General features: G+C 43.0%; 1 protein-coding gene across 8 annotated transcripts in view; it reads right to left on the bottom strand.

Annotated features, from left to right (window-relative positions):
• Nucleotides 1–1,233: 1,233 nt before the first annotated feature.
• Nucleotides 1,234–18,906, bottom strand: part of DPF3 (double PHD fingers 3) — a 195,469-nt gene continuing 177,796 nt past the window's right edge. For all 8 annotated transcript variants that reach the window (XM_017742007.1, XM_008639498.2, XM_017742009.1 and 5 more), the window contains 3 exons: nt 16,414–16,526; nt 15,031–15,112; nt 1,234–14,008 (listed from right to left, as the gene is read on the bottom strand). In XM_017742007.1, coding sequence (XP_017597496.1) covers nt 13,938–14,008; nt 15,031–15,112; nt 16,414–16,526 — 266 coding nt within the window. In that variant the 3' untranslated portion in view covers nt 1,234–13,937. The remainder of the gene's footprint in view (nt 14,009–15,030; nt 15,113–16,413; nt 16,527–18,906) is intronic.

The following is an 18,906-nucleotide window of genomic DNA, read 5'->3' as shown; positions in this document are numbered from 1 at the left end:
TGTCATAAATCCATAGGAAGCCAGATTTCATTACTTCCCTTGGTCGTGCAATTAATTGTTTGCTCTGGTGTTGAGCACCTGAACATGGCTTTGGGCAGCAGGAAAACCAGAGGTATTTTAATGTTGTTCCTTTGCTGTGTTTTACTTGATTTTTGTCTCAGGATTATGAGATGCCAGGGATGTAAAACAGCTACCGGGAAGATAACAGCTGCCAGAAACAGAGCCTTCTGGTTTGTACTTTGAGCTGTGCATACTGTGTAGAGTTAAAAAAAATAGTGCTTAGAATAATTTAAAGCAGAAATCTGTTTAGTTCCTTCAAAATAACCCGTGCTTGGTTTAATAGATGCTGGATTAATTGCGTGCTGTCTGAGAGCTTTTGTTCCCCTCCAGAGTGGCTGTGGTCTGTGCCACAGAGGTGAATGCTACTCTACTGTATGGCAAATTTGACATTGAAGGGCTCTTTGTAGAAATAAGACTGCCATTCTCTCCCATTGTCCCTTTGATTAAACAGTGCCAGCAAAAGAGACAGTTTTGATGGTTGTTTTCATATTATGGGCATCTGGCTACTAAGAGCTGGGCTGAGATCACCAAATCACAAGCTGCTTTAGAGATGTCTGTTTATGCACGCTGATCCCACAGTGATGTGATCCAGAAAAGTATTTGGATAGGCACATTGAGGGGGGGCAGGGAGGAGAGAGAAACCATTTCTGGGATGTGTGGTGAGAACCATTTGTTGCCTGTGTGTGCTGCTGTTTTCCAACTCCTCTGGTACCCAAAGCCACAACTTTGCTATACTCCTGAAATAACCCTGGACTGGGGATGTTTTTTCTTCACTTTCACGTGAACAGGCTTCCGGTGACCTCTGAGGTACTTTGCGATAAAAATAAAGGAAATCTAACATACTACAGAGTGGACTCATTCATTAACTGCTCCCCAGGTAAAACTTCTTTTGTAGATACTCACAGCTGTGTGAATCACCACTCAGTGATGGCCTGGCCATCCCTCAGACTCTTCAGCTTTGGTCGCAGGGATTTCATAAGATTATAATGTCTTCTGGACTAGGTTGCTGGCACCTTCTGTTTGCTGCATAAACTTTAACACCCAAAGTTCTTCCCAAAATTTTGACCATCTCTTTTGGTTAGTACCAAAGCAAACAAGGAAGAGGGCACTCCCATCTCATTCCACTCATGTGTTATCCAAACAGATACAAAGGTACAACAACGGCTACAGGAGTATTTTTCCTTGAACTTTTAATTGAAGTGCTTTAATATAAAAAAAACAGTACATACAAGTTCTAAACTCCTGTTTTCTGCAGTTGTTTACACTTTTTCTAAGTTGCAACAGAATATTAGCTATGTAGGTAGTCAACACTGCTAACAAACTACAGTACAAGTTACTAATAACAGTACAAGATGCTTGGAATACATTCTTGCAAATGTGTATGAATACCAAAGAAATCCTGAGAAGTTGAGAGGTTTCCAACACCCATTTTCCACTCCTCTCAAAGCCCCGTAGGATTTCGCTCACAGGTTTCCTAACCACCAAAACATGGAAGGGCCGGTCCTTGGCTGGTGCAAGCTGTGGTGGCTCCAGTGGCATCCACAGAGCAGTGTGAGTTGCCTTGATTCACTCTGTGCTGCACAGCCGCCTTCTGGCGGGGTGAAACACCATGCAGGTTTCCATGCGTGACAAACTGATGGGCCTTCTTGGTCAGTGCTGGCTTAGCGCATTAAGCAATATATTTTTTTCTGAGGGTTTCAAGGCTGATCTCTTTCTCCAAGAAGCAATCAGATCAGGATGAGTGAAGAACAGTCAAGAGCACCCCAGATTCTCATACTGCTCTAGGTAAAGCTGGGCAAATTTCCCTTAAAAAAAGCCAAGTTTTGAAGCCACCCCATCACCTCTCCTCCCCCAGAGAAGGCTGGCAAAGCTATCAAGCACTTAATAAAACTGAATGTGAGATAAGAAGAGCAAAGGTCCTCCACACAAGCCATGTCAAAACAAATCTCTACATACAAACGTTGTAACAATACAGTCACTTCAGAATTCCAAAGAAAGGTTCACACTTTACAAAAGAGGGAGAGGGGGAAAAAAGTAACACAAGAAGCTGTCCTTACAATTATGTACTGGTTCCCAAACCTGTAACCTTAGTCTGTGGCCGCCAAAAGTAAACAAATACCAAGCAACATAGTGTAAACTCCAATGAGGCCTCACAGGGTGTAGCAATAGGCAACCTGGAGGCGTGTACAGAGCTGAAAAGGAATTTGAAAGAAAGACAGGCATTTTTCTCCTATTCTGGTACATTTATATAACCAAAGACACAGTGACAAACATACTACAAAGATGTGTCTCTCCAGCCTTTGAGCCCACCTACTTGTCACCCAGGATTGGTCACAAAAGGGTTTTTCCTCTGAAATGAGAGTGGTATGTGAGATTTTCTTCAGGCAGAAGCCCTTATTTTTTTTCCCCTGACTCAGTTGTTTTGGCTTGTCCCTGTACATGCCATGTGACTAATAGGACATTTGGGTTCATCTGACACTGCTGAGTTTTTCTTACAGGCATCAATACAAAACCTCCTGGCCCTGGAGACCAACATTTCAATGGCATGCTTCAGTCAGCAGCAGCCAAAACTCCTCCAGGCTATTCACCAACTGGCATTGCATTATTTTGCTGGGAAGCTACAGAAGATGACGAACCCACGACAAGGTTAGCACTTTGATTCATCAGCACATTATGAAAAGACTGAACACCACTGTCTCCAGTTCAGAGTACAAACATAAAATTAAAGTCCACTTCTGCTGCAAAAAGGATAAAGGGCTATTTAGAGGATACAGAAGCTGGCATATTGTGGACAACATGGTGGTGGCTCACAGTAAGAACTCTTCAGCTATATTGCCTTTTCACTGACTTTGATTTTCTATTCAGGTTAATTTGCAAGTATAGTTTTCTCCAACCACATTTTCTTGACACCACAGTTATTGCATTACAAAAGCCACTACGATGCAATCACTCAACATACACATATATGTTGTATAGATAGGGGTATGTACAGCCAGGAAGTGGGGCAGCTTCCACCCCACAATTTGTTTCCATAAGGGCAAGCAGATCCCAGTTAGGTGAGACAGAAGTAACCTAGAGCATCCTCAAATGTTGAAAAGAAGGCTGTGAACATACAAACAGATAGAAACCCCAAAACCTAAACAACAAGAATTAAGGCTCATAGAACATCTCCTGCTTTGTAGCTAACTCAGTTGCTCTAAAATGATTCTCACCTCAAATAATTTTAAGATGCAGAATGTGCAGTAAGTGCAAAGAGGTGCCCTCCCCTGTGACTGCAGGGAGTGGATGTGCTTTCTCAGTATTGCCTAGAGGTTACCCAGTCCACCTGCTCTTCCCTAGCCCACTGTCTTTATGACAATAAGTCTTTTGCTAACTTGTAAGACTAGACTATTTCATTATGAACAAACTTCAAGGTTAATGTATTAGAAGACTGGAAACAGATACCCTGATACTTTTAAAACAAATAATGCATTGTACACTTCGTGCTTCTCTGAATCCTTTTTCCACAGAGCAAAGCATCGCAATGGCAAGCTTTCCATCAGTTCTGAGCTGGCACAGCCAGTTCTAAGAGTTAAAATGTAGATCAGGCCTTCATAGTCTTCCCTGCCAAAAATGCTCCCTGTCCCCTGGAGAAACCAGTTCATTCTGAATATTTCTCTGATGTAGGCATTTCTGCTCTGGGATCCACAGCAGGTCATCAAAAGCTCTTATACTGGCCAGTCATCAGGAGCATTTTTTCATCAATTTCTGTATTTCTTAAACTATGTGCAATAAAAATACAGCTATGCACAATGAATTTGAAAGCCTTTATTCCATAGCCAAATTTATTCATTAGACTGGGAAAGAGCACAGGAAGGTACTCAGCTCCTCAAAAAGTTCTCAGAAATCAAGTCAGGAACTTCTGATGTTGTGGGATGTTTTTTCATCTTTATGCTGAGCCAAGCTTTAGCACTGAACTGTTGTGTGTGTCACTGACATGGCTTTACACAAGAAACAAACTTGCTGATTTCATCACTGCAACATTGAGCATCATCCCAGGTAAATGACACTCTGAAGACCAAAAGAGCTCTTGGGTACATTTGTCTAACAACCTCATCTTCAGACCTTCCATGACCCATATAAAAGCCCTTCAGTTTTTTGCAGAGGGCTTCCAGGACACAATCTGTCAACAGGAGGCAAGCCACAGAAATGGGTGATGCTGTGGCTGGATACACTCCATGGTTCTATCATCTTTGATAACAAGAAGTAGGATGGGAAGAGTCCAGCTGGTCCCCAGAGCTCAAAGCTAGACTTTGTTCAAAATACCTTTTTATTTCCGAAATGAGGCGATGTGATAGCAAAATCAATAAGGTACCCCAAATAAAAGCCCTCAAGTTACTTTTTGAAGGCATTTTTAATGATAAACCAGTGCCAGATAAAGGAGTAAGCCTCTGAAGTCAGAATCCAGTTCTTGGATATTTTGCTCTCCGATTGAATTATTCTTAAAAGGGGGAGTAACCTAAGAGCCTTTACAGTCTATTTTTAAATGAGATGATATTTTTCATTTAAGTCTCTGTAACAGAATAATTTGAAAATAACTGAGGAAACCATGCAATCACAGATGATCTGTGTTCAGTGTGCTCTGCTGAAGCTGCTGTGACTCCACTGCATTAAGAAAAGACATACATTATTCTGTAGCAATTGTCCACGACACTGAGGCTTACAGCATAAATATTGCAATACCTCATCCAGTTTCTGTATGACACACCAAGTTTTATTGCAGTAATGTCTCATAATAGATGAAGGTGCTGCAGGGTCCTGTTTGGCCAATTGCTATAGGACCCTGGAGTGCATTTCATAAGCAGGGAATATCTCCTATGGGAAGGGAGTTAAGATGAGGACTAGATGCCAGGAGAACTAGCTAAAAGCTTCACGTACGGTCCTAGAAAAATATTTTCTGTGCCTCACACCCCCACCTTCTCCCAGCCCCTCCATTAAATGGGAGGTTCATTTCCTTGCTTGCAGATAGTACTGGATGCAAGATAATGGAGCATGGCCCTGCCACGCACAGCAGAATGCCTCTAAATCAAGAAGCCAGTGTTCTTTGCCAATGTGACAGATTGAAAAATGCTTCTGGTACTTCCATGAGTGGGTTACTAAGCAACACTTTGGCTTCCAGGGAGTAGCCCTGCTGGATGTGATCTCATGCACCGGCAGCCTGACCATATCCCCAGCTGGAGCACTGGGGAAAGGAGGGCAAGTGTGTGCCGGCAGCAAGGCTGCATTTCTTCCCTTGGCTGTAACATAGGTTCCTTTGGGATGAGCTGTAACCACAAAGGAAAAATACCCCAGAGGTGACCATGGGCCCACTCATGGGATGGCTAAAAAGCAAAGACACACTCTCAGGACATACCGTTGGGAGAGAAGTAAAGCTTGGAACGTTTAAACATCTGTGGTGTATCCTGGGTGCCCGTCTCAGAGCAAATGATGCTGAAGAGGACTGACTCCAGAGAGAGATGCTAAAAATGAGAGGGGCAGGAAAAGATTTCCACGTGAAGAGACAGAGAGATAGAAAATACTAGAACAGATTAGAAATGCGTAAGAGAGGGGAGGATAGAGCTGACTGAAGTGAGGTCTCATACAGGTAGGGAAAATAATGTGCTGCTGTCCACTGTTTCCTGATACAGCAGTGAGGAGTTGTTTACAGAAAAATCAAAAGGCAGTATACTGAAATCAGAGAGACATTTTCCCTGGTTGCTGACTGTTCCATCATTATCTTGTGCTGAGATTTCTCACTTTCCTTTGGAGCTTGTGATGTGGCATCACTGGAGCCAGAACAGGGCATAAACAGACCAGACCAGACTTAGAGACAGAGATAGAAATAACTGTTTTCTTGCATGTGTTGGGTGTGCTCAACTATTAAGCAGCCACACACCTTTTCGTAAAGACTAAAGTCCACGACTTAGACTTGGCCTCTTTAAGGATACCAGGCAAACTCCTTAAAGTCAATGGATGAATGTTGACTAAGAGCAGCTGAGAATCAGTCCCACTTTTTAGAACATTGGTTCTCTTTCATGTGTTGATAAATCATGTTGCAAATACAACTCAGATTAAGTTGTAAGCGATAATGTATTGCCCTGTTTTGTTAGAATGCTGACACAAATTGCAAAACAAGTAGGATTTTCTCTTTCCTCCTTCTTTAGTAACACTTATTATAAGACTCTAGATCTATTCCTGATCAGTGAGCAATGTTTACAGTAAATAACATTATGATATACATATATATATGTGTGCATATATACATGTATATAAATTTGTATATATAACTTAAAGTCTCCTAATTAAAAATCAATACTATAGCATCACACAGTAAGGCTCTGCCAATGCCATTATTCAGAGATCATGACTCCAGCATTTTAAAAGTGCACTTACAAGTTGATGACAAAACAGCTTTTATCTGGGAGAAGAGCTATGATGTCACAGATTTATCCTCCTTCTATTTTCCTTTAGAATAATGGGGACAATGTTGTCCCAAATCAAATAAAGGATCAACAGCAAAGATTGTAACTCTATCTTCCTCACCCCCAATTTTAATTGTTGATGTTTTTCTTTTCAACCACTTCTAGTGAAAAAAAAAGCATATACCAATGGCACATTCAATCTGAAATGGGAGGTGAAGAAAAGGTGAACCAATAAAGTAACATGTACACAAGCCTCTGGTTCTTAGGAGATCTGACTGAGTAGCACAGATGAGAATTTACTTAAATGCTCTTGAGCTTCTCTTTACATCTGCAATTCAATGAAATAAATTATTTCCAAGACTATCCCCATCACTTCTGACCCAGGCTGCAGTGCTGGAAGAAAGTTTAAGTAAACAGGAAGGCTGCTGATCTCTGCTGCAGCAGAAGAAATGGAAAGACATCAAGGTAAAGAGGAAACATCTCTCACTTTTTTTAAAGAACATTTTATGACTAAAAAGTCTTTATGAACTACTGTATGACCTTAATGCTGAGTTGAGATTAAATAAACACACAAGCTTGATTCCCTGCAATGATCAAAGGTTTGTTGAACACTTCTAAGGGAGAGATAAAAGCTGATGGTTTGATTTGGACCTATTTCTGAATTGTTCTAAACCTTTCGAATCAGTTCTAGTATACACTGTCTCTGAAATATTGTGAGAAAAAAAAAGAGAATGAACAAGGCAAGATGTTCTGTAATGAAGCTCAAAGGAGATGACACTTGGAAATTCCTCATGCACAGCCTTCCCAAAATGCAGGGACACATCTCTAGTGTTACACTCCTAGGAGAGCTATGAAGGAAGAGTAGGTTAGGTATAACATTCATGTCTTGTTCATTGATTTTCAGCAGATACTTCCTTTTTAGTCCTGCTCGCAAATTCTGCACTGGCAGTACATTGTGAACATCCAAATGAGGTCCTGTGTCCAGCAGAAGCACATGTTGAGGCTGAAACAGATCTGTGCTCCATCAGAGTTCATGGGCAGCAGGGGGTTTGGCCTTCCAGGCAGAAAATCTTGAGAACTGGAAGGGAAGTCCCTATCTTGTAGGCACAAGGGTCGCTGATGAGAATTAGCAGGTTCAATGGCTTGTATGGCAATAGCAGGAGGAGTTCTATCCAAGTGGACAAAATACTGGACTGTGCTTTCTCATACAGAGGTGAGTCATGGCAGCAAAGACCTTTCAGACTGCTATGGAAAGGAATGCCCTCCCAGCCAACCAATGCAATCATTCAAGATGTGGAACGGAGATGAACATGAAATGAACATGTCATCCTTTATCAGTCTTTCAGAATACAAAGAATAAACCCTGCCCTTCTCTCTCCCTAGCTTCTGAAAGTGGGAAGAGATGAAATATTTCCTGAGTCACCGTGGAGGTGAAACCTATAGTTTGTTACAATGAACTGAATCAGATGGATAACTAGACTGACAGGAGTCTGAAAGAAAATATCAATACCTGAAAAATCAGCAATTTTCAGGTATGAAGTGTTTTGTTTTTAACTTCAAGCACACAAAGGGCAGTAAGCTGATCTGAAAATAGTAGTTTCCTCATTTCAAAACAGCAGTAACAACATATATTCTAAATGCACTGATGTAATAACCCTTTACATTTTCACCCAGCATGGCAGAAATACACAACAAATATTAATAAGCTGTTGGCTTGATTCCCCAGCTGCAAAATGCCTGGCATTCTCACTGGCATACAATAAAAGGGTAAACCCTGAAGCCCCTTCTGTCCCCCCATGTTACTTGCTGTTCTTTACCTTCCCCCTACCCCTCAGTTATGTGCCTCAATGCACAGTGCTGGGGGGACTGTCCAAACACGCCGGTGGTGCAGCTGGAGAGACAGGACAGTGATGCACCTCTCCTCTAACCTGTGCTGAGGCTTGGCCATCAGGACAGCAGAATTGTGCTTGCACAACCTGCAGCCTGCCTCCTTCAAGACAGCCACTGACCCCAAGGAGGACACTGCCTGGGAGCGTCAGTCACTCTCTCCCTTGTTTGCAGCGCAGTGAGACCTTGTGCCCCTGCCAGCACCACCAGAGACAGAGCTGGGACAGTGCCAGCACTCTCTGCAAAACTGCTCCCCGGGAGTGGGGACGTGATGTTTTGGCCCTGGATGATGGCACCGGCACTGGTAGAGTGGGGACACTGCCTGAGCCTGCATAGCCAGGGGAACATGATGGGGAGTGGGCTGGGCAACTGCACTTGTAAAACAGTCCCCTTCAAACCAGAGACACCCGCCTCCTCTCCCTGCCCCTCTAGCAAATCTGAGTTTATCTTATGTAAACCAGACCAGATTTGGTGCCTGCCCTGAAAAGCCATTTAACTGCTGCTGGGGCTGGAGGTCATTGCTAGTAATTGTATCACCACTGAAGATGGATTTGGGTGCCTGCCAGTTACAACTCCTTCCCTCTTTCACCAGAGGAGAAGCACAGACACTGTAATTAAACTTTTTTGCTTCATCTGCAGGGTCTTGGATCTGTCACACCCAACTCCTGGCTTGTCACCTGTTCCTATCTCCCAGGCAGCGTCGTGGGCCTGTGGCTGGCAGAAATAAATGGGGTAAGGAACAGCCCAGAAGAGCTGGTTCTTCTTGCTCTGCCACATCCTGGGTCTGCATCACTGTGAGAAACAGCAGCACTTGGGGCTTGCACACTGTTTGTAGGCTCCAAGTGCTTTGCAAAAGCAGCTAAGAATTGCCATCCTGCCTTTTCTCCAGAAGCGAGGCACAGATTTGAGTACCTGCCCACAGCAGTGCTGCAGTCCGTGTTGTAAGAGGAAATAAACCCCTTGCTTTATAACTCCACATAGGTGGGGCATGGGGAATGTGCCGCTCCCTGACTGGCTCAGAGCAGCTGAGTGCCCCTGCGATGGGCAGCCAGGCACGACCCACAGCACTGCGGGACAGGCTGTCCCCCACCCAGGTCAGTGGCTGGGAACTGAGCTCTAGGTTTGGCCCTGAATCTGTGGGGATCCCTGCCAGTCTGGCTGGGGGCCCTGTCTGCAGACACCCCCTGCTCCTGCCTGGCAGCCGTGGTCACCCTGCTCAGCTGCACGCTCCCCTCGTCCTGTCATGCAGTATATCGTGCAAAAGTGGGAGATGCTAAGATCATAATGAACCCAGAACTAGTTAGAGAAGAGGGCTTTCCTGTCCTGTCTGCCTGCTCCTCTCAACAGAACTTATTTTCACAAAATTATAGAACTGGTCAACTGTTGAAATGTCAGGTGACCTCCTCGTGATCATCCCACAGCCTCCCATAACAACACTGAAAAGATAATCCATCTTTTAATCATGTCCTCCATAAGATTTACATTTTCTTTCCCCACATGCTGGTGCCAGATTTTTCCCAATATAAATTACATTAACTTTAAAATTCAAACACTGAAGTGATTCTTTCTAAAAAGATTGAAACAATAATTTTCAACTCTTCTGATATTTCCCCCATAGTTTTTGTATGAAATAATTTGCCAGATTGGACTTTGATGTATGAATAATTATGGTTCTCTCAAAAGCACATTTTTTAAAAATAAATATATTCCACACAGAAAAATCATGCCCAGCTCTAGCTGGAATTTTCTTGCACACAATGCACACTATCCCTCTGGCAGTGACAAGCTTAATTAATATTCCTTTCTACCCCCATCTACTCGTCACCTCCCAAATGACCCCTGTCACAACACATGCTGTAGGTGTAAAGAAAATGCTACAGCCCCATAACACTGCATGGTGCAGGAGAATCTTCCTTTGGGGCAGAATTGACTAAGCTCCTTTTAAAGAGAGATGAAAAATCATTATTTCAAAGTTATTTAGAGTAACATTTGCTTCAGAAGAACACACTTGATGGTGGCTTTCCTAGCTCAAGAACTGGTCTGAGGTATGTTTACAGAATGTAAACTGTGCAACACAGCTATGGCAGCACAGTTTGGAGGCAGATTAGGACCCATCTCGTGTTTCTTAAACGTATTGCCCTTTCCAAGCTATAGGGGAGGCTCTGTGATGGCAACATGAGTTGACTTCCCCAGTGGTACCACTTGGATGCCCCTGTTCAGTGATCATTTCTCCACCCCTCTGGTTTCTGAGTCTGCCACCACACTGCTCTCCTCCTCAGCAGTCTTCCCACCATGGAGAGGAAACTGGGCAGCGCAGCACACAAATGTGATGGAGGGAGAGCCAGACGCAAGCCATGGTTTCACACAATACAGCTGAATTGTTCAATCTCTGGAACAGCCCGAGGTAGCCAACACCCAAGGAGATGCCATTGTGGGCATGAAGGAAGTAATGTGCAATTTACTGTATCAACAAAGATGATCTTCTCTAACTGACCTTTTTTAGGTTATCCAAAAGGAGTTGCTGCCAAAGTTACCTGAAGCTGCCTGGCTACACAGCACACAGTACAAAGCTGGAGAGATGAAACACGGCTGGTCCACTGTGGGTAAGCACCCTGTCACACTGATCTCAGATGGCAAACACCACTTTGGCATTGAAGATCTAGCAATCTGTCCTTCTGTCATACCTCATTAGTGATGAGCCTTCAGCAAGGCCACGGAGGAGTATTTCTGAACATGAAAGATATTGCTGGCTGCAGAATAGTTGTGGGAGGAGAAAACAGTCAGCACTCTGGATCAAAAGCACAAAATAGGAAAGCAGGTGTGCACAGAGAGCACAGCTTCTTCAGCAATGTCTCTGGCATAGGGATGGAGACCACTGAAATTCTGCACCAGCTGGTCCCACCAACCAGGCTACCAGAGACTTACATGATGAGCCATCAGTGTCTGCTTAACACGCAGGCCAAAACAACATGCATTTCCTCTCCATTTAAGAATGCATTGTTTTACTCCCCCAAGGTCAGTGTAAACATCAGGAAACTGGAAGGCGATGGCCATTTTTATGATGGAAGTCTCTAGGTCCAGCAGGACTGGTAGCTGAGGACCAGCCTGAACGCTAGCCCACATCTGCTGATCCCACCACCAGCACCACCATAAAAGTTTCCTCCAGCATACACACTTCTCAGCTCCAGTCACTCTTGCCAAAACACCCATTTTCTGTGAGAGAGCCCAGTGGTGTCTCTGGTGAATACACACTTGCACTCCTGGCCACAACAGCCACAGGATTTTGTATCAGACTGAGCCATGTGATGATTCCAAAGTGCCAGATCAGCAGGGTTCAGCCACACCAACAGATGGGTGTAAATGCTCATGCAGATCAGCTGTGTCCTCCAAGGGCTCCCCAGGGCCAGGGCAGTTCCAGGCTGGGAGGAAGATTGTTTATTTTACATTTGCTCTAGAGCCTTGTCCCAACAGGTATCAGACAACTGATGCAAGTGCACAGGCTTCCACTTTGCTCTCCCCAGACTTGATGCTCAAATTTCTTTGTGCTCTCAGCTCATTGAAGGACTGTCACATGGAAAGCATAAGGTATTGAATGAATTTTACAGGTAGCCAGTGCAGCTGCTCCAGGAGAGATTTGGTCCAATACAATTAGGATAAATACTTCCTACGTTTTTTTGTAACAGGTTAAAGTACTCCTGCTGCAGCCTGAGAAGAGGCTGGAACAGTAGGTGGGAGAATCCAGTAGCTGACACAGCTACTTTCGGTGTGTAAGCTGAACCAAAGGGGAAGCAACTAGCTGAATAATGAGGAAAAGTGCACTAGGTCAGTATAGCTCATCCTAACTAAGTGTAATTAGCAGGAGAAGGAAGAAGGAATCGCTCACCAATACTGTTTCACAATGTCTTTCAAGTATTCAGGGACGTTTAATTTTGCAGAAGAGTTTCAACCAATATAAACGTGCCAAACATAATCTTCAGTGTCCTCACCTACTTGTACCAGCAACATGAGTCACATGCTGCTTGGGACTCTCAAAAATTTATATTATAAACCCACTTAAATCTATGCATAGAAAGTGATATATATCATACCCAAGAAAATGGTTATTCTGGGCTACTTGGCAGTTCAGGGAGTGGTAGGTTTTTAACCTTAAAGATGTATCTTGTAGAAAATATTTGATGTGCTCATCCTCCTAGTAATGTCTTAAATTATTCAGAGAGATTCAACTGCAATATATTTGTTTCAATGGATGCTCTCACTTAACATTTCTTCATTTCACATGTAAAGCTTTGTTTAAATAAAGTAGAACTATTCCTATTTAAATTTTTAGATCATTATGAAAATTCTTCTTTTCATATTAGGTTCAACAAATTATTCTTTTCTTTAGAGCTGGGGAAGGTTTTTAGACAAATTGTGTCATTGGCCAAAAATGCAGTTGTAGAGAATTTGGGGGAAAAATTATTTGGAAATTCAGTTATATCTTGATAATTACTTTGACAAAAAACAGTAACACTTTGGAAATGCTGAAAGCCTGGATTAGGCAACTCCCAGAAAACGCAGCTTTCAGTTGCAGAACATTTTAGTTTAGAAATTTCAAAAAATTAATCAAAGTGCTTCATTTGACCTTAAGCCAAAATTGTTCCTTTTTGCAACTTGTTAGATTGCTCAGAAAACGGACAGTTTTACTTTCTATGATCAACTTAAGATGACAATTTTTCTTTTATTCAATTTTCTGAGCTAAACAAAAAGTCAGTTACATACATAAGATTTTTCACTCAGAATTTTCTGAACAAAAAGAAATTACATGTCTGGACGGTATGCTGGCATTGCAGTGGGACAGTATGCCTGAATATCCTGAAATACCAAAGGCAGTAGGCCATCTGTGTGTGTGCATACCAGTACTACTCTTCCTTCAGATACACTTAAAACAGATTCCTAATGATCTGCCAGATCAGGGCATTTGATTCAACGGAGGAAGGGTCACCCCATAAAGTTTTGATCAGTGCTTCTCTCAGTGACAATGTGCTCTTCATGAACTGGGAAGTACTGAACTAAATGCAACTCTTAGAGCACCCCTCTTAAGCCCCCATTCATATACAGAGTGGTTGCAGTAAAGAGATTTCCAGTCAAGCCTGTGAAGAGAAACACCTGGTGCTGCTCCCAGCTGAAGTACTCACCAATAATTCCTTGGGAAATATCTTACTACTTTTTCATTTAAAAAAAGACTAAACAGAAAGCACAAGGCCACACAAAATTGACTTCGCCATGTCAGTATAACAACCCTCCCCCTTCCATAATGCATGTGAGCCTGTTAATGGCAAGCAGCAACCATGCATAGCAGTGAAGAGATTTCATCTGGAGCATTGGGCAAGTACACAGTCCTAGTAGAGCCCAGGAGGTCTGGCCTTAGTGACAGTGAATACCACAGATACCTCTTCCTGTATTTGAGTGTCCATTCGTTTGGATGTGGGTTGTGTCTTTGTGTTCTGGATGGGAATTGTGTGCTGGTATGGCAACACCAGGAGCAAGGTGTTTCTTGACTGCTGGAGCTCCTCAGGCCTGGTAGCCAAAAGCTGATGCTCTCTCTCTGAGCAGCTCCTGGCACAAATGACAACTCCAGCTCCCTGCAAATAAAGAAATCCTTCTTAAAGGAATAACATAAAACCCAGGCACTCAGGGTTTATGTCAAGATTGGCTTGAATAGGATATCAGATATTCCTAATATTGGAGTTGCCTGTACTTTTCTGAAGCAGCCTCTGCTGCCCTCACTTTTGTATCCATATGTTTTCTACATGAGTTACAATGCTACTGGGGTGTGCATTGCAATGAGGTGTTTTATATTTTCACACTTTCAATATACCACTTCCCAGTGGAACAAAAACCTTTAGCTAATTATTAGCTGCATTTCAAAATTTTCCCCTCCTGATTTAGCTTCCTTTTTACCAAAGTTACAAACATTAGCTCCTGATTTGTAATTATTCTTGTCTTGCCCCTCGTGTAAACCGTGGTCACTCGCACTCACAGATCTCCTTGTCCAATTCTACTGCTCTCTGAGGATTTTAGTCAGAGAACCTATAATGGTAAGAGACTGGTTCCTCTGCTCCACAGCCAAGTGACAAAGCCCAACCAGTCGTAGGATAGTCCGATTGAACCCCCTGCAGAGGTCATAACTGCATACCAAAGGTAGTACTGACCACAAAACCCTCACCGTCCATGTCATAGAGTGAGGAAGGTAATTCCTCTTAATCCAGTCTCCTGACAACAGGCTCCAGATGTTCCAGAGAGGACCTCCCTGTCTGGGGCTTTCTCTCTGGGACTTAGACTTCTTAGGAAGTCCAAAGTCCCATTTCACAGGCGCCCAATTCAGTTGACTAAATTGAGGTGAGCAATGACATGTGGGACATCCAAAGGTATCCATGACCCACAAAAGAGCCATGTCCTGGAAGAGGAGGAGACCAGGCAAGACTTAATAGGATACCACAGATCACACTAGACCTTCATATCTATTCATTTTGTTTCTTTGTAGTGCTACCTCCGTTTGCTTTGCTACTGTTTCCTTAACCCTGCATAACACCTTTCCGAAATTCTTCCCTTCTCCACAAAGACTTTATTGTGATTTTCAAAGCAGACTTCAGTCATATGTTACCTTCTGGGGGCTCAAAGACTGGTGGATTCAAGCAATACATGTGATAGCCACGGTCACAGTCGTCACAGAAGAGCAGCTGGTCCTGAGGCAGGGTTGTTGGAGAGACAGTAGGGAGAGAAGAAGAGGAGAAGAGAGAAAATGATGTAAATTAATCTCTTGCCAAGATGAAAACATAAGTAAGGTAACCAGCAAAGCTCAGCTGGGAATTCAGAGCTGCAGCAACAGAGACTAAGAGACTACTGGGAGTATAAAGGCTACAAGCATCACATTTGTTCATCCATGATCAACCACCATATTCCTCAGAGGCTGCAGAAAGCCTCTCTAAGCACAAAGGCAGTTCAGTTTCTAACTAGAAAATCACAATGAGAAGTGGAGGAGTTCCTGTCCAAGATGGCCTCATGATGCTAGAGTAAAAGCTGTTATGCCAGGGATATGCTGTACTGAGAGAAGAGGACAGGCTTTGCTAGGCTCCAGTGTCACCATGTGCTGATTTAATTCCTTCAGAGGAAACCTTTGACTTAGTTTCCCAAAACTCAGCTGAGTAAATTTTTTGTGAAACAGATGGAAATTACATGACCCCACCATGTGGTCTGCAGCTCTTTCATATATTTGGGGTGAAAAAAGTTGCTCTGAAGTATCCTGTGATTCCTAAGGCAGAACAGCTCCCTAGTTTCAGATTATTTTTTTTATGCTAAAACAAAAATGAAATCTCAGGCCTCAAATTTATTCTGCTGTAGGGAATATAGTGTTAACTAATCACCTCCAAAGCTCTCCAGCCACTGTCAATTTTTCAAGGTTCTCACGGGCCACCAAGGGCCCTTAGCATCAGATTTTAACTGCAAACCTCACAGGGAGGACATTGCTCAGCTGCAGGCTCTGGAAATCACTGGAGTAAGTGATTAGGTGAGGCCTAGCCATCCCAGTTCAAATGGTTTCATGTTTCCCAAGTCTTGTAATTACATTTAAAAAATCATTAAAGAAAGTAAAGAAAATCAGGGACAGAAGAACATACTTCCCTCTCTTGGGTTATCATGTATTCACATCTGCCTCTGACTATCGTACTGAAAATACTACTTTCTTGCAGCTCCCTGCAACAGGAATTCATGGCCCCCAGCTAATTTCTATTGAAGAAGTACACAAACCACAAGTATCAGCATCTTAAGTGGCCCTGTATGATACCCATGGTAATTTCAGCACAGACCAGTGGCTGAATGGGGACACTGGGGAGAAGCCCATCTCTGCTCTCAGGGGTGGCTCTTCCTTGGAGATGCATGGAAGCAGCAGTAAAACAGCGACCCACACCATTGCCACATGCTTCTCAAGCGTGGGCACAGCAGCAGCTTGCAGTGATGCTTATTTGCATGAAAAGGTAAATAGACTCACATCGTTCTCTGAGGTCCCACAAAGGCTGCAGGATTTGCACTCAATGCATTGCCACTGATAGGTTTTAACAGCCTCAGTCATGTTTGTGGTGAACTGCAGGCAGGTCGGGTGTCCTGAGGAAGATCGGAAACAACGGTCATTGTTAAGGCTCACTTATTGCTTGTTAATTAACCGGTATTAAATTTGGGAACAAAACACACATGGACATGGACTGATCACAACATGGGCTGCAACTAACAGATACCAAAGAGGAAAGCAGGCATTAACCCTTTCGCTGCCGGGCACAAGAGAAAATCAGAGTCATCTCCACCCATTCCCCATCAGCAAAGCAGTTTTATTCAGAGCTCTTAAAAATGGTTTGGCTTTCAGTTGGTTTTCGCGGGGGTTTATTTATTTTTTTTTTAAAGAAAACAAGAAAAAAGATGAAATCAGAAACAAACCCAATTTCAGAGAGAGACCATCCGTCTTAATAGAAATTGGACTACAGTTTCAATTAGTGTTGTTTCGACCGGAACGAAGGACCTGGTGGAAATGAGGTTATTCTCCATTTCACAGCTTCCCTTCCTGGTGTCCAAATGGGTGGAGCAATTCTGTAAACTTTGCTTAAATGGAAGCAGTAGCGTACAGAGAAGACACAAGACAGGATGGAAGGATATAGCTTTTAATTTTTTTAAGAGCTCTGCCACTAAAGTTGGTTGGCACAGAAGAAACCAAATTGCACAGCTAACCTTCCAGGATCAAAACAAGAAACTGAAAGGAAAAAAAACCCAAGCCAACTCCCACAATGAACTAAATGAAAGGAATAAAGAAGGGAAAGCTAGCAGAACAGTCACATCTAATTGGGAAGGACAAATTGCCAGAGTTACAACCCCCGCCCCTACATGCGTGTCGACTTCAGCTTTGCAAAACAGCGGTATCACAGTAGCAGGGTCAGCAATGGGCTTTCTGGAGGGGAAAATACAAACAAACAAACAAACCAAAGGTAGGATCAGTGTTCCTTCTGCAAAACAAAACAAGACAAATACACCGCTGAAATAAAGTACTGTACTCCCAAACCACCCCTACCAGGCTGAGACATTGCCTAAGTCGCCTGCAATAAGCTCCTGCCTGCCTTCTTGGAAAGCCTCATTATTAGAATCCCTCTCTGACACACGTAAGCATTAGCACTGTGCATAGTCAGGGCAGGGAGAGTCAACTGCTCGTGTGTAGAAAAACTAGGGACACAGGTATGCACATCCAGCACTGCTGCCTGCTACCTCTAGAAACTGGCGCCATGAGTTGTGTGGGGTTTTTCACCTCTACCCCACCTGCTGTTGTTAGACTACAACCAATGGATTGGAAAAAATCTTTTCCACTTCCACCAGCCTAAGTGCCTTTTTAAGAGAGGAGAAAGAAAGGCTGTTTCTCCAATAAGAAAAAAAGGCATGTGTATGGTAGATGTGGGCACAGATGTGCCATCTTCATTACCAGACCTATCAGCAATATTTTGCTGTGTCATCACATCGCCCGTCACTACCCTACAAAAAGTTTCTTTTTCAAGAAAGTCAATAGAGTATTTTCCAGCTAGTGAAGCAAACAGTTGCTGAGAATTGCTGGATAAGGGAATAATGCTGTAGGGAATATATTTCCTTTATGTGTCCATGATACCACCAAATGCTGTAATAAGAATTTTTGTTCTCCAGTTATATTTGCATGGTTGTGATACAACAACTAAGCCTGTCCAGCAAAGAAATGTGTACACATAATTATTAAAGAAATGGAATAGAAAATAAAGGAGATATTTAGAGAAGGAGGGATCAATGAAATTGTTCATATCACTCTTAAGCCTTTGGATAAAGAAACATCTTGACAAATACTGATGAGCTCAGATGGGCTAAGAAGATCACTGGGTTTTGAAGCCCTTGAAATGTCAGCACAAAACAAGTGACAGATTTTACTGAGATTTACAGTGGACCAACTAAAGTTCTGGGGACCTTGAAACTACAACTATTCAGAATGAAATGTGACAAGATACCTTTTCTTGCTGAGAGGACCACATATACTTTCTGATACTACCAAACTTGCAGAACCTGACATGACACTGAAATGTTCCTCCAGATCTGATTTACACTAAATGCAAACCTTATTCCAACATCAGTAAATAGAACAAATGTGCCACACTACACATCAAGGAGGAATTCATCCCAACAGCAGAGAGTTGCTTCCCGAAATGTTGTACAGTGCTGGAATATATCACAGAAAGCAACTCATACAGGGAGGTGAATTAATCAGAGTTAAATAGCTTCAGTCACATTTGAAAAGAAACAGAAAGAATGGAATCAAACCTACAGAAATAAATCCCAGCTAAATGCATGTACATCTTTACGTGCTCACTTGGCTGTGTACACACATTGCTCGTTGCAGAGACTCCAGCTGAAGACCCTTCCTTTCTAACACAACATGAGGGTCAAGGTCCTGTTCACTGCTTTATCTCTGTCCTTTCACAGCCATTCC

The sequence above is a fragment of the Corvus brachyrhynchos genome, unplaced genomic scaffold (genome assembly GCF_000691975.1).
Source record: "Corvus brachyrhynchos isolate BGI_N302 unplaced genomic scaffold, ASM69197v1 scaffold115, whole genome shotgun sequence".
In the NCBI taxonomy this organism is placed as follows: Eukaryota; Metazoa; Chordata; class Aves; order Passeriformes; family Corvidae; genus Corvus; species Corvus brachyrhynchos.
Note: the sequence above shows the minus strand (reverse complement) of the source record. Positions and strands in the feature narration are given on the sequence as shown.